Below are 27,598 nucleotides of genomic sequence, written 5' to 3'. Positions count from 1 at the left end.
CCGCGAGCAACCAGCCTTGCTTTAAAACGATCAACAGTTCCATCAGCTTTTTGTTTAATTACAAAGACCCACTTGCAGCCAACAGTCTTCTTTTGTGGTGGAAGTGTGACAAGATCCCATGTACCACTCTTCTTTAGAGCTAGCATTTCTTCGATCATGGCCTCCTTCCACCTAGTATCTGCAAATGCCTCCTGCCAAGTCTGTGGTGTGGAAACAGAGGAGCAAGAGGAAACAAAAGCATGAAATGATGGGGATAAAGATTCATACGAAACAACCTGTGATATTGGATGTTGCGTATAAGACCTTTTTCCCTTTCCAAGAGCAATGGGTAGATCAAGTGATGGATCAGAAGTAATAGGAGAAGTAGCAACATTTAAAGGATTAGAAATATTACCAGAGGAGGTGTCATTCAATGTTGGGTCAGAGGACAACTCTTGGTCTGGTAATGCTGCAGTGGTGGGCTATTGTTGCCCTTTTTTCTTTCGATAATACTGCTGTGTGAAATCTTTCACTGGCTGTACCTGCTGCTCCCCTTGAACATCATTATCTAAAGGTACATGATAGTCATCAATAGGTTCATGTAGAGGAGGAATGGGAATCGGCACTTCTTCTAGAGTAGGAATGGACTCCCCTTGAAGAGGTGCCGAAGATGGAAAGAAAGCCACGGCCTCATGAAAAACGGCATCCATGGAAACAAAAACACGACGAGATGTAGGATGATAACATTTATACCCCTTTTGGGTGGGAGAATAACCAATGAAAATACAGCGGAGACCGCGAGGATCAAGTTTGCCATAGGCATAGTGGTTTCGAACAAAACAAACACACCCAGAAATTTTGGGATGAATAATATAAGAAGAAGACCCCTTCAAAAGATCAAGAGGAGATTTATAGTCAAGTACCCGAGAGGGCATCCTATTGATAAGATAAGCAGCTGTTAAAACAGCCTTCCCCCAAAAATGAGAAGGAACATGCATTTCAAACATAATAGAGCGAGCTACATCAAGAAGATGTCTATTTTTGCGTTCAACCACTCCATTTTGGGGTGGAGTGTCAACGCAACTAGTTTGATGAATAATACCCTGAGTAGCAAGAAATAATTGAAAGGCTCCATCTAAATATTCACGACCATTGTCACTCCTGAGAGTTTGAATGGTAGCTTGAAACTGAGTTTGAACCATGCTATAAAAGACTTTAAAACAGGAAAAAACTTCACTCTTGTGTCGCATTAAATAAACCCAAGTGGTGCGTGTGTGGCAATCAATAAAGGTGACAAACCACTTAAAGCCAGAAATAGAAGAGGTACGTGAGGGACCCCAGACATCAGAATGAATCATAGAAAAAGGCTTAGAACATCTTTTATTTGAACTAGAATAAACGAACGAGTTTGTTTTGCAAAAACACAAGCCTCACATAATAAAGAGTGAGGGTTACAATGCTGAAATAAAACAGGAAAAATCTTAGCTAAGGTTCCTAAAGGTGGATGGCCCATTGACGATGCCATCGGTGCAATTGAGATAAATGATGTTCAACTGAAGTAGTAGTAAGAGCCTGGCCGGACATAGTAACAGAGAGATAAGATAATCGTCAAGCAAGTAGAGACCACCACGCATTTTACCAGTTCCAATCGTTCTCCCTGTCCCCAAGTCCTGAAAAACACAATTTGAAGGATAAAAAATAGCTTTGCAATTGAGATCAGATGTTAAACTACTGATAGAAAGCAAATTAGAAGTTAACTTAGGAACATGTAAAACAGAGGACAAAGATAAAGAAGGAGAACAATGGATGGCTCCCTTCCTTGAGACAGAGGAAAGAGAACCATCGGCTATTTTAATTTTATCTTTGCCTGAACAGGGAGAATAACGAAAAAATAAATTGGTTTGACCAGTCATGTGGTCAGTGGCTCCGGAATCGATTATCCAAGGATGAGATAATGCCGAAGCACAATGACCAGCAAAAGAAATACCTGGTTTGGAGAAAACAAGGTTCGATTCAAAAGAGGGAACCACAGTCGAGGTAGAGGCAGGTGCAGATGAAGAGGCGAAGGTAGTCATCATACGACGAAAGGCCGCAAGTTCCTCTGCAGAAAGTGTGGTGGTAGGGGCTGTTTCAGTAGCTTCAGAAAGATGGGCCTGTGTGCCACCACGGCCTCGACCACGACCACCACTACGACCATCAGAAGAGTTAGATGGCCGACCATGTAACTTCCAGCAAAAATCCACAGTATGTCGTTCCTTTCCACAATGAGTGCATTTAAGAGGTTCCTTCTCAGACGAGGAACGTGTACTAGTACTAGAAAAGCCACCTCTGGAAGAAATTAAAGCAGATCTCTTTGGCTGTGTAGTTGGTAACATGGTGGAACGACGAGAATCTTCCAATTGTATCATAAAGTAGGCTTGCTCCAAAGTGGGAAAAGGTGAACGACTCAGAACTTGAGACCGAAGCTGATCATATTCCACATTAAGGCCAGTCAAGAAAGTGTATACTCTGAATTTATCCTCCCTAAGCTGAAATTTGGTAATATCAGAAGGACAATCAAGCTGAAAGTTATCATAATAGTCAAGCTCTTGCCACAGGCTACGGAGTTCACAGTAGTATTCAGATAAAGTAAGTTCGCCCTGTTTGGTTGCATGGAGTTTTCGTTGAATATCATAAACTTGTGCATCATTCCCTACCTGGGAATAGGTACCGTTAGCAGCTTTCCAAATTTTTGCGGCTGAATCAAGTAGTGTATAGCCACGGGCAATGGATGGAGTCATTGCACTGAGAAGAAAAGCCAAAACAAGAGAGTTGCGGGAACTCCACTTGTCTTGTAATGGACCAGCTTCACTTGGTTTGACAGTGGTACCATATATATATCCCTTATAGCCCCTTGAATCAATGGAAAGAAACATTGGTGTAGACCAAAGTAAATAATTAGTGCCATCGAGCTTTATCGGGCTGACTGGAAAAGAGGGATAATCATGATGGGTCCCTTGTATAGAAGATTGGCCAGTGTTGGTGGTAGCAGTGGATGCAGCTGAATCAGGCATACTGATAGAACTTCAGTAACCGAGAACTGCAGGAATTTGCATAATATTCTGCAATAGGCAGTAGTTCTTCAAAATAAACTCTGCAGGTTGTATAAAGAAACAACTACAGTGTTGTCAAACAAAGAGAAGCTGCAGATCTGTATACAGAAAAAAATCTGCAAGGCTTCAAAAAAAATACTGCACTCTGCAAAAAAATCTGCAGATCTTCAACAAAAAAGCTCTGCAGGTCTTCATAAAAAACTGCTGCGGTGTCTTCAAAAAAAAAAAAAAAGGAGGAAAGGAGTCTCGCAGATCTTTGCACAATATGGATTTGCGGTCTCGAGAAAAAATCTGCAGTCTCGAGAAAAAAAATTTCAGGTCTTAAAACATTTGCAGGTCTTCTAAATAAAATTCTGCAGTGCTTGAGTCTTCAAACATGGAGAAAAAAATACTGCAGGTTAAATCTTAGGTCTTCAATCTTCGAGAAAAATAAATCTGCAGTGCTTCAGTCTTCAAACATGGATCTCACTGTGCATGGAGATCATAAAATAGGATAAAGTAAAGGAGGTAAACTCTAGGGCAAGTACTAGATCATATTTAGATCACCTCAAAGTACTGCCCCCATGAAATAATGGAAACGAGAGAAGGGAAGAGAGAATGAGGGTCTCGGTTGATTTAGGGTTTTAGGGTAATGGGTTAGTTGATCTAGGAGAGATCAATTGTGGAGGGAGCCGATGGAGGAGAGCAGAATTAATTTCTCAGATATCGAGTTTAGGCTTTGATACCATGTTGAAATTAGTGAATGGCTTGATTGATCAATGAGATCAGTCAAGCTCTCTATTTATAATAATAATAATAAAAGAGATTACAAAGGGAAACACTGTTCACGTGAACAGTGTCACAACCCAAATATAACTCTAATTCTAACTAGTTAAATAGAGCTAGAATAGAACTAGGAAAGGGAAAATAACTAAAATAGAAATAACACCCCATGGGTCGATCTTATATCATGGATCGACCCATGTCACACGTAATACCCAAATACCCATATTCCAACAATACATGTTGATGGTTTGATGGTTTGTTAATAATTGTTAGAAACTTGAACAGAGGCATAAATTAAACAAATACAAGTGTAAGCGTGTGACAAGTCCTACCACTTGAGAGTAGCTAGTACTGAAACGATTGTCGGGTTGGATCATCAAAACGACCATGTTGTTGATGTTGTTGAATCAAACTCTGCTCTTTTTTTTTTTTTTTTTACCTTTAACTGTTATTGAGATGCAATGCAGCTCCCTCTCTTGATGTTGAAGCCTCAATCTTGAATCTCCAACCTTTAATCTTCAGTTGAGGTGAAATTTGCCAAAAAAAAAAAAACACAAAAACCCTCACTTCCAAGTGTTTTTCCTTCACAGCAGAGCGAGAGAGGTGAGACAGAGATGGGATTTCGAGTTGGGGTCGAATCTCGCCTAGAGGGTGCCTTTTTATAGCTTGATTTGGTCCCGAGTCGAATCGAGATCAAGATATACCACGAGATCTCGGCGAGACCAAGATCTTGCACAAATCCTGTATCGCCTACCGTCTCGTCTCGAGACTTCACGAAACCAAAATATTTTCGAGATCTCGCCACTATGGCAGCCAGCAGGTTTTCCCTCTACTATTTTACTAAAAGGCCAGAAAATTGGGTTTTGAACAGAATTGGAGAGAAATCCCATACCATCCAATTTGCTGGGCAGATGAGGCTGAAACTTGGATCAAGTGGGGTTCAGAGAGGGGGGAAGGTGTGCTCAAAAGATTGAAGGAAAATAATGGCTAGATTGGGCAGGGGGTTGAGGGAAAGGAATTAAAAGGTTAGTCACAAAACAGAAAGTAACCTCAGAACAGCAGATTGGGCAGCAGCAGAGTAGCTCGGTTGGAGGGATGAGGCTTCTAATGGCTTGAGAACTTGAAGGGGATGAAGAACAACTCTGAAAGCAACCTCCTGGGCTTCCCACCGCAAGGACTCAACTGGATCAAACACCAAGGAAAACTTCAGCAGAAGCAAACATGCATAACAGAAGTAGTTGAGGATAATAATCGTGGCCTATTATGGCCTCTTTGGGTTGCTTTTATAGATTGCAATAAGAGAAAAATAGCAAGGTATCAAAATTGTAAAGTCACAAAATTAGAAACTTCCAACCTTGGCCCTTTACTCGAGTTACAAGACACAATCAGTCAAAGCTGATGTGAACTGACCTATCAACAACTTAAATAAAATTAAAAGACTTAGTCTAACTAAAATATGGGACCACAACTTAATCTTGGCCAACTGAACCAACCGGTTCATTACAAGACTCAAAATAAAAGACATATAACCTAATAGTCAAAATTGTGGCTGTTAGGCAGCTGGCTTCTTCTTCTTCCTTGAGTACACTCTCAGCTCTGTATCACCTCTTGTATGTTCTTAAGAAAACCCTGTGTTTGATATGGCACAATTCATTAATTCATGGCAAAAGGTTTCTGGCCTGTGCAGTCTAGAGGGGTATTTGTGGACTCTGCACCTTGTTGTGCGACATGGAAGGTTGGAGTGGTATTACATTTATACTCCCTCTAGGGATAAAACTTCATCTTCTCAAAACTGAAGAAAATGAAAACGAAAACCTCCATCCCTGCTAAACAACCGACAACCTCCATCGCCGACGTCGCCATCACCATCGCCGAGCACCACCATCGGTCCATCGCCATTCCACCTGGCAGAGAGTTATGGATAATGGAGATGGTACGGCCATGGTGGTTTGAAAAGAAGAAGAAGATCAGCAGAGGAGGAGAGGGTTCGTCGGTAAATAATACTTCTGATGTTGGTTTTCAGCAAGGAAGAAATCTGAATAATTCAAAGAAATTATCTTCATTTGCTTCCTGATCTTTGACTTCTGGGCTTGCTTCCTCTGTTCCTCGCTTGTGTAAAAGATAGCTGATCGATAGTGTGTACCAATACCAAAGTCCTGAGCCACCCATTCATAAAGAAAAAATTAGAGAAAACATGAAGAAGAAGAAAAGATACGAGAACAAATCAACAAAGAAAAATAAATTATCAGATATTCTTTGTTGGTGGGATCTTGGATTTCCCAGAACTCATCGCAGAGGGATTGGTAAGATATCTTACGCCTATCATGTACGACTTTAACTGCCTCAGTGTAGCATGTAATTCCTTCAAGAACCTTCAAAATACTAACCAGGAAACACTAAAAAATAATTTTTTTGAGCAAAGAATGGAAGGAGTTCGAAATGGGCTTCTCAGGTTTTCAGTTCTCTTCACCTCTGTATGCGAAAGTTCCGAAGGTTCCTCCACAATATCCAGTAACCGTTTTTAAAATTCCATTTACGCTCCCAAAGGCTGCTTCAATTTAAGAAGAAGAAGAAGAAGGAGGAGGAGGAGGAGTTACCTGTTCGGAGCAGAAGGTGGTCGTCGCCGGAGCGACTCCCAAACCCTTCGCACTCAGGGGTATGGATGTAATTTAGAAAATTTTTGGGGTTGTAGACATAATAGTTTGAAACCACAGGGGTGGTAAACGTAAATTTCCCTTCTTTTTTTTTCCGGTGAGGGTACTTGTGTGATTTTTAATTCTTAAATATCTAAACAATGAAGTGCACTTGACACTGCTTGAACTCATTTCTTCTCACATGATATTTGGTGCTCCTACCATGAGGTCAAATACATCTTGTGTTTAGAAGGCCATTTATGCCTTATGTATTAGTCGTTTTGTCACTTCCAATATAAGTTGTGCACATAGTTTATCGATTTGATAATCATCTTGGTAACTTGGCATAGTCTACTCGACTCCCAAGCTCCATGAATTGAGTCAATGATCTGGCTTTGATTGCATGAGACTCGGTTAAGTTGACTACATGATTGGCATACTTGTGTGCCTCAGACCGTGTCTTCCTAGTTGGACTTCCAAGTGGTGGAAACTTTTTTCACAAACAGTGTAGTCTATGGGACCCTTGATATATTTACATCAAAAAATTTCACACAGTGATTTGAACGAGGGAAGAATGTGTATTGAAAACTAAGGCCACACTAGATGCAAATAAATTACCTAAAGGGCTTATTTTATTGGAAATTAACTTGGGTTGGGTTATGTATATGTTGGGCCTTTGATCCCATGGGTTTACTTTGTAATCAGCCACTTTAATGTGGCTAAAATATGGGTAGAAAATAGGAAAACGGGATTTATTTCATTAGTTTAGTTAGAGTCATGTTTTGTGTCAGTTTCTTTCATTATTTAAGTTTCCTAGTCAGTTTATGTTACCTTATTAGTTGATTATTGGCTTAGGCCTTTCATTTTTAGTGTTTGAGCATGTTTTTGTGTCTTCTATATAAGTTTGTAAGAGGCTACAGCCTTGTACACGAATTTGATTAATGAGATTGAGAAAAATATACATAGCTTTGTGTTTTGCCCTGTAAGAGAGTATGATGAGAGACCAAAATACGGTGAGAGGCCCTGGGTGATAGACCCGAGTCTGAGAGAGACTACCCTATCTTCTTCGTCTTCTCTTCTTCCTTCTTGTTTTTTATTTATTGTTCTGAAATTTCTGCAAATCTGAGAACCGATAGAAATATTTACTGTTGCTGGACCTGAAGTTTGCAATCTTCTTGTGGACTGGTTATCACTTGTGACTTGTCTACATTAACACCAGCACGCCAAATTAGTCGTTGGTTGTTAATTTCATACAATATGATGTATATCATCGTTCCTTATACTATATAACCTCATATTTACACGACTCCCTGAATCGACTTGACTTGAGGTTCTCAAGTCGAGTAAAAAATACAAGTCAGCAATCATTGGACTGGGTGCTCGGAGTGCCAACTACTAGCACAGAATGGTCCATCTTCCAGTTGAGTTCTATATACAGTGGTTTCTGAACATTATTTGGAAAGTCCATTCAAAGTTATAAGCCTAATTGCAGCTTTTTTTGGCTCATTTTTATTGTATGAGAGCGGTTACTCTGCCTCAAATAGCTTTTTCTTTGAAAATTTTGTTTTGGCCTGATATTAAAGTAGTAATTAGCAATTGCATTTGTATGAGGATGATGTTGTCCTTTGAGTACGGTTTCTCGTAGTGTTTCTGAGTGATAATCACAGCCACATTTTCATGTTCCCTCTCCGTTTATGTACTTTCTTTCCCTGATCCAAGGTGAAAATTGACTTTGTTCACATACCTTCTTTATGATGATCTTCAATGACTCACTTTATCTTCATTTACATTAGATACTCAAGCTGGAAAGAAGAAGTCTGGAAGGTACTCAACTAGTCTCTTAATAAGTGCATTGGCAACAGTGGGTGCTCTACTTCTGGTGGCTCTCATGTGCTTCTGGGGCTGCTTTCTTTATAAGAAATTTGGTAAAAATGACAGCGGTGGTCTTGCAATGGATGTTAGCGGAGGTACCCATCTTTGAGAAATTGCAAGATTATATTTAAAATATTTTTGAGCTGTTCATTTTTTATTTACATCTCACCAACTGCAAATTGTCATGAGGCTACCAGCATCTGTTTACATGTTCTTATTGCTTCAGGTGCCTCCATCGTGATGTTCCATGGAGATTTGCCATACTCTTCAAAAGATATCATTAAGAAGTTGGAGATATTGAATGATGAACAAATTATAGGTGCTGGGGGCTTTGGAACAGTTTACAAACTTGCCATGGATGATGGCAATATCTTTGCTTTGAAAAGAATTGTGAAGACAAATGAAGGTTTAGATCGCTTTTTCGAACGGGAACTTGAAATTCTTGGGAGCATAAAACACCGTTACCTGGTGAATTTACGTGGATATTGCAATTCTCCATCATCAAAGTTGTTAATTTATGATTTCTTGCCTGGTGGTAGCCTAGATGAAGCCCTTCATGGTATCTCTCTTGTTCTATTATCAGTTGTTAGTATTTTTAAGGCTCTCACTGGATTGTATGTCTCTTAAGGATTTATTTATTCGGATTCCACTTACCCCATGGTTGGGATTCAATGATTGTCTCTGTCCCCTGAGATTTTGAATTTGTTCATAATGCTCAAATTATTTCTGACCTTGTTTCCACTTTTCCAATTATTCTAGATAATGTTTTCAAATATAGGGAGTGATTTATGAATGTACATCCAAAATCTGTTCAATTCGGTATTGCTATTGTTGTCCAACAAATATTTGACACATTTGTACCAAGGTATATGTATCATTTGCATTTTTTGCTCTGATATATTTCTGACTTTATTTATCATGTTGCTAAGAATTTTCAGTCATACCCTTTGCTCCAGTACTGTTGGTGACATATTTCCAATGAGCAATGGATTCCACATTGTCCCCCAATCCATGACCGAGAAACATTGATCATTAGTTGCATAGTTTGCATATGCAGGTGGTTATTTGAATATGATACTGAATTGCTTTCAGTTGAATTTGAATCCAATTAGTTTTCTAATAGCCACATATGAGGAAGGCCATACTGAATCTTATATGGAGTAAAAGTTGAAAGGAACTGTTGTGTCTAATTCTTATGTACTGAGTTCATCTTGAAAATGTTGTTCAAGGAGTGGAAAATGCATGAGAACCCATGCGTACATGCGTTTGTACACATGTAGACACAAATGATGTTGAAAAGTTAGTAAATGTCTTTTCCTGTCAATAGAGACCATACAAATGCACCATACTGAAACATTTGTTACTTGACTTACATCTTGGTGAGAAAATTTAAATAGAACCAAGCATCATTTGCCATAACAGCTGTAGTCATCTCATCCAAATTTTTGATGCATTGGCTAATGTGATTGTTATTTTATTTTTGGTGTACACTGTTGTAGTTGACTGATCTAATTTTGGTGATTATGACAAGATCTATTTTCTGAAGATTTCAGAACATATACAATTGTAATGTGCAACTTGGAGTTTGATCTTTAGTGTGATTTGATTTACAAAAACTGAGTGATGATGCTCATAAATTGGAGTTGTGAAGTACTTGTGTAGCTAAAGTAGTTGAGACAAGTCTTTTAATAATATTCTTGACAGTAAACTTGGTTATTCATCAGTATTTTTTGACAATTTCTATTTTGAAACCTCTACATCTTGACAATCTCTTAAAAAAAATTTGTAATATGATCTGGAATTTGATACATTGGGCAGAAAGAGCTGAACAACTGGACTGGGATACACGCCTTAATATTATCGTGGGAGCTGCAAAAGGACTGGCATACCTACATCATGATTGTTCCCCACGCATCATTCACCGTGATATAAAGTCAAGCAATATATTGCTTGATGGGAATTTGGAAGCCCGTGTATCTGACTTTGGACTTGCAAAATTGTTGGAGGATGAAGAATCCCATATCACCACCATTGTTGCTGGAACATTTGGCTATCTGGCTCCAGGTATGCTATGTAAACTCCAGCTAGTAACTCCAGTATCTTTCCGTGAGATTTGCACCTACTCATAGGAATGAATTGTTTGCCAATTGTGTATTAGTACACTTTAAACATTTCACTTCTTATATAAACACTAATGGAATCTGTACAGAAATATCACTTGTCCTCCTAAATGGATACTTACCATTTCTGGTGTAGTTTTCCTCAAAGTTGTCCCAAACCTGGTTCGTTTTTAGGCTGGTGATTTGATGGGTCCTGCTTTGGTAGTCTCCTACTCTCTTGAGCCTCATGGGAGGAACTAGACAAAATAATTTGAGGAACTAAACAAAATAATTTGAATGGCCTTGTGAAGTCAAATAGTGAAAAGATATACGAAAGGGGAAGAAAATAACAATTGCATTGACTCTTGGCTTATCATTGGAATCTTGTCATATTTTTTTTGTAACATCAGAATTATAATTAGAAGTTTAAGAGGGAAGTTTGTTTTGGCCATGTGGATGAACAGCCAAAGTAATTCTCTTTAAGCACTGTTATATGTTTGATGCTTAGAACTTCAGCTTGTAATGCCATCTGCAGAGTATATGCAAAGCGGTAGAGCGACGGAAAAAACTGATGTTTATAGCTTTGGGGTTCTGGTGCTTGAAGTGTTGAGTGGGAAACGACCCACTGATGCTTCATTCATTGAGAAAGGACTGAATATTGTTGGATGGGTGAGTCTCTCTCTTCCTCTCTGCATGTTTGTGTATATTTGTTGAATGATAACAAAGTAAGATTAATTGCTAAGAAGAATATTGAAAAGGAAGCTGAAGCTAATGATGAAGGTCATGAAAAGAAAAGGCATAAAAGAGAGCTCCCTTTAGCGCTGCTTGGACCAACTTGTGGTGCACTGTACACAACTATAAAAGATCAGAAAAAATATATTACAATGGTTTGTTGACCAGCTCACCAAACTCTGCCTGGGTTTCTGTATTTTACCCAATCTGTATAGTTAAAAGATAAAAGTAAAAAAAAAAATCTCTCAAATGAAAGTGAAGCATAAGAATATGGTGAGGACCAAACAATATTATTGAAATAGAAAGAAAAACTCCCTTTCTTCTGTTAGTCATAATGAAAAATAAAAAATAAAAGGGGATGGCGGTTGGGGAGAAGTTCTATTTCTACAATGTCAGATACTAGAATATGAAAATGGAGAGACCAAAGAACTCAAATGGATTGGTTGTATGTCCAAAGAGATCTGTTATAGAAAGAAGTGGGATAAGTCTAGTCTCTTGAGTTTTGGGCTTTGACATATCATGGTGTTGTGTCTTGTTAAATGCAGCGGAAGAACTTAAGAATATCTTACTGTGCAAAAAACTAACATAAACCAGAAAGGTTGAAGAAAACAGAGCTTAACTGCTGCTTCTTTTCATGAAACAATAGAGAGGAAAAAACCAGAGGTGAAAGTCTGATCGAGACACACCCGTATAACCGAGGAACTAAATCTCAGTTTCGCAGCTGACCGAGACCAGTTGAAGGGGGAGTTTAAAAAAATGCAATGTTTCGACCATATTTTGGTAATTTCTCAAGTTTCGACATTGAACACCTATAGAAATTCACTTCTCCCCATCGAAACTTGAGGAAACCTGGCTCAAAACCAGGGCATGCACTTATTTATGCCAAATATCATTTAAGTAAATATTTTTATATTTTTTATTTCATTTACTTAAGATATTATTCATATAAGTAAATACAGGGCCCTATTTGAATCCAATAAAAATAGTTAAAAAATCAAATTTTAAAAGGATAAAAAGTCAACCTCCAGCTCAAGAATAAAAACTGGATTTTCAGCGATAGGTGCAATTTTCAATTTTTAAATGCTAAGGTTTTTCTCAAATATAAAAAATCCATAAATCTTAATAAGATAAATCATTTATTCTAAAAACCAAAAGAGTAGTAAAATATTCATTTGTTTTGATGTCTAAAAATTTATTTCCATTTAGAACGATTTTAAATAGCATTCGCGCACACCAAATTAAGTTTGACCGGAACATAACTCCTTCAAGATAAATCAGATTTAAGCTATTTTGGATTTGTTGGAAAGCTTTCCAACAAATCCAAGAGTGTTTAAATCTGATTTTTATTGAAGGAGTTATGTTCCGGTCAATTGAGTGTTCTCTATGTGAAACTAATGCATGCATTGGGTTCAAAATGTCAAAAATAGGTAGCACAACAAGAATCAAGGCAAAAAAACAACTTCTGGGCCCCGAAACCAAGGTTCAAGTTAGTCTGGAGAAAGTACTAGGTTTTGACCAAGATATGGTCGAAGCCAAGACACTTTCAGTTTCTGGCTGGTCGAAACCGAGATCTAGAACCTTGTGTCTAACTCCATATAACCCTACTAAATAAAGACATAATGTACCCCCAACACCCTACTAATGAGGGTTGTTTAAAACTGGTTACAAATAAAATTGATAACTGCAAACTAAAGGCCTCGATTTAAAAGTGATAGAGACCATAACCTGCGGACAAGCAAGTCTGCCTGTAATATAACTTTGTGTAAACAAAACTTCAACCCATTGAATATGCTAGAGGCTGATTTAGGACTCAAAGGCACAACCACTATATCTGGAATCAGGAGAGAAATCTGAGAGAAAATAGGTTTGAAATCAGGGCTGGTGGATACTCTGTTTTCCATACCTACCACAGATCTGAAGTCCCTCTGCATCATTGTTTGATTTTCTACTTTGTGAAAATCGGAATTGGGTTTTACTCTTTCTCCCCTGCAATCTTGTCATGTTTGTTCTACTTTGAACTTGGGTTAGATAGGGCAGAAGTTATAAATGGACTTCAAACGTTTAATAAGATGTAAAATTGGTGCTCCCTATGAGTCGTGTGCATAGGGTGAGGCATGACAAAGGATGGGGCATATGCCTTAATGTCATGCTTTACCCCAATAGGCTTATGCCCAAGATGGAGATATATTTTCTATACAAGCATTGGGGCTTTTCCAGGGTATCAACCTGAAGCATGCCTTGGGGCACCCTGAGCACATCAAATTTGGTTATGCAGCATTTGTCTAACCAAGAAATTTCTTATGTTGGTCAGTGTTGTTGCTTGTCAACTCCTGCACTGTCTTATTTGTTACCTGTAATTGACATTCTTGTTCCGACCCCTATCAAACCCTGTTTATTTATTTGTTAGTTATTGTTATTATCTTTTGCAGTTGAATTTCCTAGTTGTTGAGAACAGGCAAAGAGATATCGTTGATCCACACTGTGAAGGGGTGCAGGCAGAAAGCCTTGATGCCCTGCTCTCAGTTGCAATCCAATGTGTATCTTCCATCCCAGAAGACCGGCCAACCATGCATAGGGTGGTCCAGCTACTAGAATCTGAGGTCATGACCCCATGTCCAAGCGACTTCTATGATTCCAACTCAGATTGAACCTCGTGGCATAGTAGCAAGTGTGCTCATGCTCACATTCCACGTGGCTTTTTATGTCTTGTGTGAAGAAGATGCAGGCTGCAATGAAGGCTTGGAATCTGTGGACTTCATTTTTGTTCTGTCATTCTTTCATTCTTTCTTCTGCAGATTTATGACAACTGAACATGCCTGCTTCAGCTATGAGCGTTTGTTGCAGAACAAGGAGATCGGCAGTGTAATCTTATTTTCAGTCTCCTTGATCTCACATGGGTTTGAGGTCCTGGTTCCTTCTCTGTATGATTGAGATTCCACTTCCTTTTGTTTATACTTATTTACTAGTCAATTTTTTTTTTGGGCATTATTCGCATAATTTACCTGTATATGGATGATAGAAAATGTGTTTCTGTGCCAGCCACCCATGAATATTTACCTGCCATTTTTGTACAATGCATCTCCATTTCAATGACCAGCTATTCCATGGACAAGCAAGACAGTTAGCAACATCATCTTTTTTTTTTAAAGAGGGTGATAATCCTTAGCGTCTTGCATCATGTAGTCTGATATCCGATAAACCTCTATTACATGAGATATTGATCTCTACTGCTTACAGGTCCAATAATTCACATATATGTGATGGGCATAAGGGGTTTAACAATGATAGAAACAGAAGCAGGCTAAGCAACCATTATCAAAGTGTAACAGAGAAACAGATCTGGTTTATGGAACAATATATAGAATTGATATTATTTTATTCACATATGAAATCAGAACCAAATGATAAACTGATAGGTACAGAAACAGATAGATGTTTGATGTCTTATAAGAACATGAAATAATATGATTTACTTGTTGACAGAGAAGTCCATAGCAGAAACCCTTGTTTCGGTACCTGCTGCAGTCTAGCAGGGAAGAGGAAAAAGCAGAATATTGCAGAGAGATGATGTTGATAAAAGGAAGGTGAAGGGATGGGTATGTTAGTGGTACACTGTAAGCTAGTGCTCCATTTGAATGACTTCCTTATCCCTTTGAAATGACTCCCATATAGGGTGCTAACTTACGGTATAACGCTAGCATACCCAGTCCTCTCCTTTTTATCAACATCATCTCTCTGCAATACTCGGCTTTTTCCTCTTCTCTGCTGGACTGCAGTAGGTTCCGAAACAAGGGTTTCTGCTATTGTCTTCTCTGTAAACAAGTCAATCATATTATTTCATGTTCTTATAAGAAAGGATGAAAGGAGTGCGTAGTAGCCAAGCCTTAATTTATACACATTATGAAACCAAGAAGTGGAAATAGGTCAAACTGTCATACGCTCTAATGACAAGATCTTTTTGGCAAATGAATGAGCTATCATTTGCTCCCTTTGAAAAAGAAGAAAAATTACAATCATTAAAGATATATAAACCTTTGAGAAGTGGATCGATCTCGAGGGTACAAGGATGACCTTGATTTGTAATCCAATGCACTAGAGTTGCACCGTTCGATTCCACTTGAACTTGCAAAAGACTTTCCCTCACTGCTGCCTTGAGCGCCACCCTTACTGGAAGAGCCTCTCCCACAGCAGCAGAATTAAAAAATAACGTCTCTGAAATCATCAAAATCTGTACTCCAAAGTAGTCTTTTATAATAAAACCAATTCCTCCAATACCTGCATCCAAATAGAGGGAAGCATGAGCATTAATTTTTAACATATCAGATGTTGGCGGTTTCCAAATTGGTCCATCGCAAATCAATGGAATAAAGGTTGAAGATGTTGTAGGCAGACAATTTGCTACTCTTAACTTTTCCATTGGCTGCTTGATATGCATTAACATATGACTCCCAATGATGTGCATTGAAGTTTGAAACCCCATGATGAGCATTAATGTTATAGACCTTTAGATTTGCGTTTAATTTTTAAAACCCGTTGTTGTGCATCAAGGATTGAAATCAATTGATGAGTTGTAAACGCTTGAGGGGTAAGGCCCACTTGATGAGCTTAAGGGTGAGTGTTAATGAGAGGTTGATAAAGCCTAGGAACCTTTACAATTGAATAAATTAGGGTTAATGAGAGAGTTTGATAAAGTCTGGAAACCGTTAAGAGGTTGGATGGTAATGGGGTTAGGTAAGTTATGAGAGAGGTCATGGATATTTAAAGAATGGGTAGACATTAAGTTATGAGTAATGGTTCCATGAAGAGATAAAGATGGGTTGACTTGGAAATTGTTGAAAGGTTGAGTATTTGTAGATTGTAAAGACAAATTGAATGGAGTAATTGAGATGTTTAAAGATGGATCATGGGTCATTAAAGAAGATAGAAAGATTGAATTGTAAGTAACGGTTCCAGGGAGAGTGGATGGTGGACTGACCTGGGAAGTAACGGTAGTATGTTGGACCAACTTATCACACAGGGATGCTATAACTGTGGATCGTTAAAGCACCCCCCCCCCCCCCCATCTTCAGCTAGTTGATTGCATTTTTGGTAAGGACCAACTGATAAATCGTTGAATGAACTCCTATCTCATCCATGTGATTAACTGATGAATGTCATCATATTTGAGCACGGAATAGTAAACGAAACATCCTAAAAAAAGTCGCTCCAAATACCCAAACTCATGCTCCCATTGAAAAATAAAATGGGTACATGTGGAGCAAACAATTATATAATATAAATTGATCCAAATAGATTTTCCCAAAAGAATTAAAATAAATGTTCCATTAATCTTTCAAATAAATATGATTTCACTTTGATATGACTTGCAAAGCCGAGATGGTGGCTTGTTATAAGCCAAATACATCTATGTGGCTTGGCATTAAACGACAAAATCGATAATGACCATTTTATAATAACCAAAGGTTTTTCCTTCTTTTTAAAAAACTTTTCAAATTCTAACTTTTTAAACTTACAGGTCTTTTCCATTAACAATGCTTGTCATATTCCAATGTCACTTAACAATTCTCAATGTTACAATGGTACTCTCCATGAGTAACAATGATAGTAATTGTCACATCACACCATGCTTTTTGCCTTCTTAATGAGAATAGCAAACAAAGACTAAAAAGAATATCAAATTACTTTTAGAATAAAAATAGAATTATTTTAATTATTTTTAAATGAATATATGTAGACACAAGATCAAAACCGAAGAACAAGTCCAAAGAACAATATATATATATAACTACACTGAAGAAAATGATATATAACTACATTGTGTCTCTCGACTCGTTCCTAGAAAAATCCCACTTAAAAGGGGAACATATTCTGATGCATTCTCCTTTGGAGAAAGCTCTAGTTCTACCCCTCAGCAACCTGACGATCTTTCCTCCACTATTGCATCTATTCGTAAAGCAAATCCTAATTGGATTTTTGAGTAAATTCATCAAAAAATCCTTGATGCTCTTTTGCCAAAAGAAGACAAAATGTCTACCTCTGAAGTCACAGTGGATCTTGCTCGTGACTCGGAAAATACTTTTCAGTTTGGACAAAGATAAGAATCTCCACAAATTTATTTCACATCATCCAACACCAAGGGATAAGGTTGCTCTGCATAATTTTGCATTTAACAAAAGAGGAAAATAGGGTCCCTCAGACCTGTGGAATGTCTCGTCAGATGTAAAATTATTGCTTCCACCCATAAAGTTAGAATGTCTTTTTAATAAAGCACTGTGTCGGTGGATCTTATCTTCATTTTGATAGCAAAAGGCGTCGATGGATTTCACTAGCTTTGAAGTCAGCATATTTGTAGACCCCTGAAGTCCGAAAATTAAGTCTATATAAGACACAACCGGCGAGGACAAGATGATGGATAGAAGAAGTTTTAATTTCCTTTCTGCAAGTGTGTTTTTACTTTGTATTCTCCTTGAGTGTTTGTTTTAGTGAGTGATGCTTTAGTGAGTTGTAAATCTGTATGAAATCTCAAGAGATCTCTGATATTATCTCTGCGATTTATGACCAGCTCTCTGGTTCTATACTGTTCAACGACAAGTTCACTACCGGCTTTCCAGAGAGTTTTTGGTCCGCTTGTTATTGTATGTTTCCTCATTCAGACAAGTGTTGTAAGATACATGTGTAAGTTCAATCTTTATTTCGTACATTTTATTAATGTTATGTGTGCAAGAATTGAAGTTTGATTTACAACTAATTGAAGAAGATATTCATTTACATCTATTAATATAGATAGATTGTTTGCTTTATATGCTCGTTCTTGTCCTTCTGATGCTGTAGCTTTTCTCTTATATATTATTAACTGGCAAATAGATTTGCAAATGATATTTAAAGAAAAAAATGACATAACTCGGGAAATCAATCTCCTACTTTTATGAGACTTCATATACTTAAACGCATTAGACTACTTGAACAGGCTATAACTAGGGATGTAAATGGATCGAATTCGGTCGGATAGTAGCATTATCATATTCGTATCCGATTATATTCGGACGGATTCGGATAATTTCCGGATAGTATTTTTTGAATACAGATTCTCTTAAATGGATATGAACATGGATCGAATACAAATTTTCGACTATCCGTTGACATTTTTACCGTTTTTATGATGAGGGCTAGGGTTTAGATTTGAGAGTTCAGCGACTCCCCTTTTTTCTACTCTTCTTAGTCTTTGATTTTCTCTTGTATTTATTTTCATAGATATGTGATTCCATGTTATAACATTCTATAAGACAATATATATAAACCAATAGAAAATCTAGAAAAAGAATCACATTATCTTAACTTATAAACTTATAAAAATAAGATAACAAAATCCAATAAGGTAACGTAAAAGGATAGACGAACACAGAGATATATTTTAGATATTTTATTACTTTCAGATTGCTAAACGAATCGGATAATAATCGATTGGATAGAGGGATTATCATATTCATATCTGATTAGTTTCGGACGGATTTGGATTCTCCTAAACGGATACGAACACGTATCAAATTTGGATTTTCGAATATGCGTTTACATCCCTAGCTATAACCCTAGAAAAGGAAGATATAAAATATATTTAGACTAATTTCTATGATATTGAAAAGAATATTGAAGTCATTAATAGACAATTAAATCATCTTCAGAAGCAGGGTTTACCCTTTTCTTCTACTTTCAGTATTGAGCTATCTCGACAACGTGATAGGCTGGTATTCAACCATATATTTCTTAAAGCTCATTTTGAGACGCTTCTAGATTTTGAATGCGAACTCAATTACTTGAGACTCGGATAAGTAGTATTGCTCTTGCTGCTGCTAGATCTCGGTCAAACTCTAGTATTAGAACCATAGAAGCTTAAGTAAGATACTATAAAGACACAGTGTAGTTTTATAGTTATAGTTATATATCATTTTCTTTTAAAATAATAAAAAATCCATAGAACATGAACATCAATAAGGACTACATCACAACTAGCCACAATCCACTGTCACAACTTCATCTTCAACACCAGAAGAGACAATCCAAAACAACCAATCACTTACACTTACTCCTAATGATCCTATCCGGCTATGGAGGATGAGAAGCCTTCTTCCCACTTTGATTCTTTGAAGGATTGGGGAGATAACTCAGATCCCACAACGATTCTTTGAAGTAATGGAAGGACTCATCTGATCCACATGCACTACTTTAGAGGAGGAAAAATGTTCGCAGAAGAATCCAATAAACACAGGTTACTAACATAGTTGGCATCGAGATTGTCAATAACCTGTTGCATATAGGTTGTCATTGTTGGCAACCAAGTGCAATGCAGTGTTGAGATGACTAGTCTTGAGGCTATGACAATGTCCAGTGGCTTAGGAAACTTTGTTTGGTAGTGATACAAAGTGTTTGGAGGTGTTTGGTGGTCTTTGGATTCACTCTTGTATTCTAATTCATAAGTCACTGCGGTTGTGGTACCTTCAGGGATTTTTTCAATGGATCCTGCATCATATTTTGAAAGAGCTTTGAGCTAAAAAAAGTTAGTTCGTCGAGTCCTCTTTCCATCGGTTCAAACGGTTCGTCAATCCAACGTCAGACGAGGGAGTTATGAATTTTCTCGTATGGGTGTGCATAATAGAAGCAAATCTAGAAATTTTGGATTTCATCTCATGCACTCGGCCAGCATCACAGATTCAATTTGTGTCTCAAGGGTTTGTTTGCAAATAAATATAAATTTTGTCTTCAATGACACAAATAGGTGGAACAAGGGGTTCTTTTAAAATTTACAAGAAGTTGGTGATGTAACGTTGCTTTTGAGAACAAAATAGTTTAAAATATTCTATTTTGAAATTACTTTCCCAAAGAGCTCTCAAAAAACGTGCCATTGACTTTTTCAAAAAGTTTTTTTAGCAATACCCATTTTGAAGATTCTCTTTGTGAAGATTTGATTAGTTCATCTCAAAGGGTTATTTTGGTACTTCTTCTAAAAGTCCTTTATTGTAAAAAGATAAGTGGTCTTCTTCTCCATAGAGAGAAGTACAGAACCGTAGAGAGCAAAAGAGAAGAAAAAAAATGGGGAGAAGAAAAGAAAAGAAGAAAGAGGGGTTTTTGCTTGAGGAAAAAGAGCAACCAAAAGGGTGAAGATGGAATCTCTCTCTCTCTCTTTCAAGCTTTGATTTTTGAAGAAATATAAGGCTATTTTGGGTTGCATCAAGCTTATTCTCAATGGTTTTTGAACATTACAACTTGCTTATTGGAGTATTGTTCATGAGGAAATTGGAGTTTTGAGTGATTTTTGAAGAAATACTAGAAAAGGAAGAGACAAGAAGAAAGGAGCTATCTGTGGTCCCATTATGGCAGTGTGCACTTGAAAGCCCAAGTCTCTTTTTACAAGGAAAGAGTTGGTAGTTCTAGTGGGCTCCATCACATCTAAGATCGATACAGACAAATGGTTGTAAGACTTTTTATCTCCTATTTTTCTTTGTGATTGTCTGTGTTCTCTATTATTACTAGTGTTAGGTGATGCATGTTGATAACCTAAGCTAGTTTGAGCTTGATTGTAGGGTGTTGCTATAAACCCAACTCTATTGATTTTTATTCTGTATTTAGTGGGTGCTAAATACTGGGAGTGGGTGCTCTCAGGCAGTGGGTACTTTTTGTACTGGCATTAATTGTCCTCTCAGTTCTATGCTGAGAAAATTTGGGTGTAGGTGCTCCCAGTTGTGGGTGCAGCGAAGTTGAGTATTGGGCAAATACGAAGCCTTTAGTGGCATTGCTCCGTGGATGTAGGCAACTTGTCGAACCACATATACCTTGTGTTGTGCGTGTGGATTTTTACATTATATATATATTAGCATTTGAAGTGTGTGGGCTGCAGGATGGGTGTACACGCTTGGTAGAGCCTTGGAGTCTGCCTGGGGTGAGTACACGACTTTGTGATTTGTATTCAGATCTGCCCAATAATTACCAGTGCCAGTGGGGAAGAAATTGATAAATTGTATCATTGACTCACCCCCTCTCAGTGATAGCCATCGAACAACAATTGGTATCAGAGCTTAGGACTCAGTGACAGCTTCATAGGTAGCTGAGTGATTCAGGGTCAGTATGGCTTCAGGAGAAGGGTCTTCAGGAAAGGCATCACACTTTGATGGAACAAATTATGCTTTTTTGAAGAACAGAATGGAGACCAATCTGGGGTTTCTTAAATATGATGTTTGGGCTTCAGTGTTGAATGAATACACCATGACTGGTGTTGCACCTACAAACAACCAAGAGAAGAAGAAATATGAAAACAACAGTAGAGCCATGCATGCAATCAAAGGTACTCTTATTGACAGTGAGTTTGTAAAAGTGATGGAATGCAAGTATGCCAAATAACTCTAGGACAAGCTAAAAAGCATCCACGAATGAGATGCAAAAATCAAAGAAGCTACGCTCCAAGTTTATAGAGCTCAGTTTTAAGGATTGAAGATGTTGAATGAAGAAAACATTGAAGATTATATGCTTAGAGTCAATGGGGTTGTAAACTCCATCAGAGGACTGGGAGAGAGTCTAACTGACTCTGTTGTTGTGAAGAAAATTCTTAGATCTCTACCAGACAGATTTGACTCCAAGGTTTCAGCTGTTGACGAAGCTAAGGATCTGGAGGTACTTAGCTTAGATGAACTACATGGGATCTTTACAGCTTATGAGATGAGAAAAGGCAAAGGAAAGTCAGTTGACACAGAAGCAGCATTTAAGGCAATGAAGAAATTAAAAATAAAAGAGCAACCTGAAAGTGAAGAAGACAGTGATGATGATGATGAGATCATAGCCCACTTCAATAGGAAGCTAAAAAAGGGGACAGGGGAGTATAAAAATAAACTTTCATTTAAGTGTTTCAACTGTGGTAAAGTTGGACACTTTGTAGCTAAATGTCCTCACAAGGGGCAAATAGAGAGTGATGATGAAAAAGAAAAGAAAACAAGTTTCAAGGGACAGAAGAAGTTTTCCTCCAAGTCATCCAAGAAAAATCAATTCAAGAAAAGAAGTTTCATTTCTAAGAAGAGCAATGACACATCTAAGGAAGAATCTGAAGCTAAATCAAATGATGATGTAGATGATCATGCCATTTTTATGGTGTTTCAAGAAAAAGAGGATGATTCACTTAGAACAAGCACAATCTCAGAAGATGAAGAAGAACGAGAGGTGAACTTTGAAGAAGAGTTTAGAGCTGCTCTCAAAGAGCTCAAGAAAGAAAGAAAGAAGGTTAAACATGTTTCACAAAATCTTAAGGAACAAGAGCAATTAGTTCTTCAATTGAAAAAGCAAGCAGATGAATCAAGAAAGATTTTAGAAGATCTTGAAAAGGAGTTATCACAGAAAATGACAGAATACACAAAGCTTAAATCAGAAAATCTATCTCTGAAGACTAAATTGGAAGATGAGTCCAATATCCTAGCTGAATATTCTGATTTTCAGGAAGAGATTGATGCTCTCAAGGCAAAGGTAGCTGCGTTCGAGAATGACTCCAGTATACATGACATAGAAACATCTTCACAAGTGCATCCTAGTAGCAAGAAGCTTGATGAGCTCCTTAGTTCTCAAAGATCAACTCACAACAAATTCGGTCTTGGATTTGTAGAAGAATCATCAAAGAGTGCCAAGGGAAAAAAAAAAGGCAGAGCTCAGAATCCTATTACTATGAAGGATAAGAGAGTTGAGAAAAACCAAACTCCACCCCATAAGACTAACCATGCTAGACAACAATAAATGGCATGGCCAGGCAAGAGAGCAGAGAACTTTGGTTATTACTATCCTTCTAAACAGAAAGCTAGAAATGTTGTTGATCACAGGGCTCAGTACAAATGGCAAAGAGAGCCAATGAGACAAAGACAGTTCTTTCAAGGTCATTGTTTCAAGTGTAATACTTTTGGACATAAAATTTCAGATTGCAAATTCAATATTGGTCCACCAAACTTTGTTGACAGAAATCCTTTTGCACCCTTGATGGATGTGATGGTTGAGTGCTACAGATGTAGCAATTATGGACATATTGCCAGGGACTGCAGAACTGTATTTCCTCCACAGAGACCATACAATAGAGATAGACAGGGTAATGTCAGAAGTGTTAAAGCAACCAAGCCTAAGAGGCAAATTCCTAGAGAGAAGCAACTACAGAAACCTCAATCAAGAAGTGGAGTTTGGGTTCAGAAGAGCAGTGCAGAAAAGGGCAACAGTTCTATGGTTGCACAAACAGCTTTCAAAGCTCAAGGGGACTCAACACCATGGATTCTTGATAGTGACCGCTCAAGTCACATGACAGGAGACAAGAAGAGGTTTGAGAAGTTAGAGACCTATGCAGGTGGGTCAGTGAAGTTTGGGAACAATGATGGTGCTAAAATAGTTGGAAAGGATACCATTAGCGTCAACAATGGGAAGGTGCAATCCCAAGATGTCTTGTATGTGGAAGGACTTAAACACAACTTACTCAGTATCAGTCAAATCTGTGATAGAAGACATGAAGTGGTGTTTAATAGCCAAGGCTGTGAAATTAGAAGAACAAGCACAGGGAAGTTGATGGCCACAGGAAAAAGAACTTCAGGGAATCTCTACACTTTGACAGAGACAGATAAAGACACTTGTATGGTAAGCATGGAAGAAGAGACATGGTTATGGTATAGGAGGCTTGAACATATTGGGTTTAACAGTCTTGGAAAGATTTCTTCAAAGAAGGCTGTTAGAGATATACCTATTTTGAAAAAGCCATCAAACCGTATTTGTGGTTCTTGTCAGAAAGGGAAACAGACTAGAGTATCTTTCAAGTCAAAAGAGTATCATACTAGTCAACCATTGGAGTTGGTGCACACTGATATATGTGGTCCTATGAGGACACAGAGCATCACAGGAGAGAGATATTTTATCTTATTTATTGATGACCACTCCAGAATGACATGGGCATATTTTTTGAAGCACAAATCAGAAGCATTAAAAATGTTCAAAGTCTTCAAAAAATAAGTTGAGAAACAAACAGGGAAAATGATTAAATGTCTGAGATCTGATAAAGGAGGTGAGTACACCTGGACAAACTTCAAAGAATATTGTTATGAAAATGGCATCAGAAGACAGACCTCAGCTGCAAGAACACCTCAACAGAATGGTATTGTAAAAAGGAAGAACAGGACTATTTAAGAGATGGCAAGAACCATGTTGATTGAAAATGGCATGGGTAACAAATTTTGGAGAGAAGCAGTACACACTGCAGTATATATTCACAACAGGTGTATGTTGAGAGCTCATGAGAACAAAACTCCCTATGAGATTTGGTTTGGTAAGAAAGCTACAGTAAAACATTTCAAAGTCTTTGGTAGCAAGTGCTACATCAAAAATACTAATCAAGATTTAGGGAAGTTTGATAATAGAGCTGATGAGGGCATCTTTCTAGACTACTCCACCACAAGCAATGCCTAAAGATGTTACAACAAAAGACTTGGCAAAATTGTGGAAAGTGCAGATGTCAAGGTTGATGAGAAAAGAGATTCCTCTACTAACTCAGGAGCTGATTCTATTGAAATTGAAGACCTCACTGAAGTGAGTGAAGCAAGTGAGGATAGGCAAGAAGGAAGAGATGAACATGGGCATGAACATGACAAGTCTGGCACTGACACAGATGAGCAGGAAAGGCAAAGCAGGACTGTTAAGAATCATCCAGAAAATCAAATTATAGGTGATCCTAATGCAGGGATGAGAACTAGGAGTACAGCTAAGAAAACTAGAAGAGTATACTCCAACACCTACTCTCTTCTCTCACAAGTTAAGCCAAAAACTATTAAGGAGGCAAGTAGAGATGAGAGCTGGATGAAAGCCATGAATGAAGAGCTTGACCAGATTGAAAGAAATCACACATGGGATTTTGTTCCTAGGCCAGTTGACAAAAATGTAATTGGCACAAAATGGGTCTTCAGAAACAAACTCAATGAAAATGGTCAAGTTGTTAGAAATAAGGCTAGACTTGTATGCAAGGGATATGCTCAAGTAGAAGGTATTGATTTTGAGGAGACTTTTGCTCCAATGGCAAGACTTGAGGCAATCAGACTGTTTCTAGCACTAGCAGTTCACAAAGGCTTCAAGGTTTATCAAATGGATGTTAAGTCTGCTTTCTTGAATGGCACATTGGATGAAGAAGTTTACACAAAGCAACCGGATGGATTTCAACTCAGTGAAGATTCTACACTTGTCTGCAGGTTGAGGAAAGCTTTGTATGGGCTGAAACAAGCTCCCAGAGCTTGGTATGCTAGATTGGACACCTATTTATGTCATTTGGGTTTCAAAAAAGGCATGGTGGACAGTAATTTGTATGTGAAATCAATTGTAGATAGTCAGCTTGTGGTAGTTGTGTATGTAGATGACATCCATTTTTGTGGCCACAAGAATGAGATGTGTAGAGACTTTGCAGAGAAGATGCAGGCAGAATTTGAAATGTCTATGTTGGGTGAACTCTCATTCTTTTTGGGGTTGCAGATCAGTCAACTAAAAGAATGAATTTTTATCTGTCAATCCAAGTATGTGAGAGAAATGTTGAAAAGGTTCACCATGGAAGACTGCAAACCTGTTAGTACACCCATGATGACTAGATGCAAGTTGACTAAAGATGATGCATCCCCATCAGTTGATCACACCACTTATAGGTCAATGATTAGAAGTCTCTTGTACTTGACAGTTAGTAGACCTGATATCTTGCAGGCTGTGTGTATGGTTGCAAGATTTCAAGTTGGGCCCAAAGAAACTCATGTAGCAGCTATGAAGAGAATTTTTAGGTACTTGAAAGGTAGCATTGACTATGGCTTGTGGTACCCTAGAACCAAGGACTTCACATTATCAGCTTATTCAGATGCAAACTGGGCAGGTGATGTGGATGATAGGAAAAGCACCAGTGGTGGTGCATTCTATTTGGGTGGCAGTTTAGTGGCTTGGCATAGCAAGAAGCAAGATTCGGTCTCCCTTTCTACTGCAGAGGCTGAGTATATAGCAGCCACATCATGTTGTACATAGGTGTTATGGATGAAACTGATGATGAAGGATTTGAGTGTTGAGGTTGATAGGTCTGTGGTGATTTATTGTGATAATACAAGTGCTATCAACATCTCAAAGAATCCAGTCATGCACTCCAAGACAAAGCACATTGCAATTAGATATCACTTTTTTAGAGAGAAGGTCACAGAAGGAGTAGTGAGATTGGAGTTTATCCCCACAAGCTGGTAATGTGCTCTGCCAGATATCCTCACAAAACCATCACCCAAGGAATAGTTTGAGTTCCTCAGATAGAAGCTGGGAGTGGTTCTTATTCCCAGGCACTGAGGTGCAGAGGGGCAGGGGTGCTTATTGTAGATGATTTGCTCCCATTATGGGCTCAGGGGGAGTCCTTGTACATCCATTTGTACTTGTTGTCAAAGGGGGAGAGAGAGTCCTCATCACTGTATGGGGAGATTTTCTGTCCTTAGTAGGGGGAGAAATTGTAGGTTTTGCAAGCAGGGGGAGTTTGAGTATGCTGTGTCTGTTTGTTGCGGCACACAGATGATGAGAAGGTTGCCAACAACTCCAAAGGGGGAGATTGTTGCATATAGGTTGTCGGCAACCAAGTGCAGTGCAGTGTTGAAATGGCCAGTCTTGAGGCTATGGCAATGTCCAGTGGCTCAAGAAACTTTGTTTGGTAGTGATACAAAGTGTTTGAAGGTGTTTGGTGGTCTTTGGATTCACTCTTGTATCCTAATTCATAGGTCACTGCAGCTGTGGTACCTTCAGGGATTTTTTAGGGGATCCTGCATCAGATTTTGGAAGAGCTTTGAACAAGAAAAAGTTAATTCGTCGAGCCCTCTTTCCATCGGTTTAAACGGTTCGTTAATCCGACATCAGACGAGGGAGTTATGAATTTTTTTCGTATGGGTGTGCAGCATAGAAGCAAATCTGGAAATTTTGGTTTTCATCTCATGCTCTCGGCCAGCATCACAGATTCAATTTGTGTCTCAGGGGTTTGTTTGCAAATAAATATAAGTTTTATCTTTAATGATACAAATAGGTGGAACAAGGGGTTCTTTTGAAATTTACAAGAAGTTGGTGATGTAACGTTGCTTTTGAGAACAAAATAGTTTAAAATATTCTATTTTGAAATTACTTCTCCAAAGAGCTCTCAAAAGACGTGCCATTGACTTTTCCAAAAAGTTTTTTTAGCAATACCCATTTTGAAGATTCTTTTTGTGAAGATTTGATTAGTTCATCTCAAAGGGTTATTTTGGTACTTCTTCTAAAAGTCCTTTATTGTAAAAAGATAAGTGGTCTTCTTCTTTATAGAGAGAAGTACAGAACTGTCGAGAGCAAAAGAGAAAAAAAAAAAAAAAAAAAAAAAAAAAAAGGGGAGAAGAAAAGAAAAGAAGAAAGA

The 27,598-nt window shown here is 38.0% G+C and overlaps 2 protein-coding genes across 3 annotated transcripts in view; both read left to right on the top strand.

The window, feature by feature from the left end:
• Positions 1-14,302, top strand: part of LOC122645809 (LRR receptor-like serine/threonine-protein kinase FEI 1) — a 73,552-nt gene extending 59,250 nt beyond the window's left edge. The window contains exons 11-15 of one of the 2 annotated variants that reach the window (XM_043839175.1): positions 8,263-8,436; positions 8,568-8,900; positions 10,160-10,405; positions 10,976-11,109; positions 13,602-14,302. In XM_043839175.1, coding sequence (XP_043695110.1) covers positions 8,263-8,436; positions 8,568-8,900; positions 10,160-10,405; positions 10,976-11,109; positions 13,602-13,820 — 1,106 coding nt within the window. In that variant the 3' untranslated portion in view covers positions 13,821-14,302. The remainder of the gene's footprint in view (positions 1-8,262; positions 8,437-8,567; positions 8,901-10,159; positions 10,406-10,975; positions 11,110-13,601) is intronic. The other variant, XM_043839176.1, reaches the window with a different exon arrangement.
• An 11,453-nt stretch (positions 14,303-25,755) lies between these two features.
• Positions 25,756-26,214, top strand: LOC122646233 (secreted RxLR effector protein 161-like). Its single transcript, XM_043839737.1, has one exon. It carries the CDS (start codon positions 25,756-25,758, stop codon positions 26,212-26,214), a length of 459 nt encoding a protein of 152 aa, XP_043695672.1.
• Positions 26,215-27,598: the final 1,384 nt, after the last annotated feature.

The sequence above is a fragment of the Telopea speciosissima genome, chromosome 11 (genome assembly GCF_018873765.1).
Source record: "Telopea speciosissima isolate NSW1024214 ecotype Mountain lineage chromosome 11, Tspe_v1, whole genome shotgun sequence".
Classification (NCBI taxonomy): domain Eukaryota; kingdom Viridiplantae; phylum Streptophyta; class Magnoliopsida; order Proteales; family Proteaceae; genus Telopea; species Telopea speciosissima.
The sequence above is the reverse complement of the archived record's forward strand: the minus strand, read 5'-3'. Positions and strand labels throughout refer to the sequence as shown.

Coding starts and splice junctions, on each gene's coding strand:
- LOC122646233 (XM_043839737.1), top strand. CDS start 25,756: ATGGAAGACTGCAAACCTGTTAGTACACCCATGATGACTAGATGCAAG.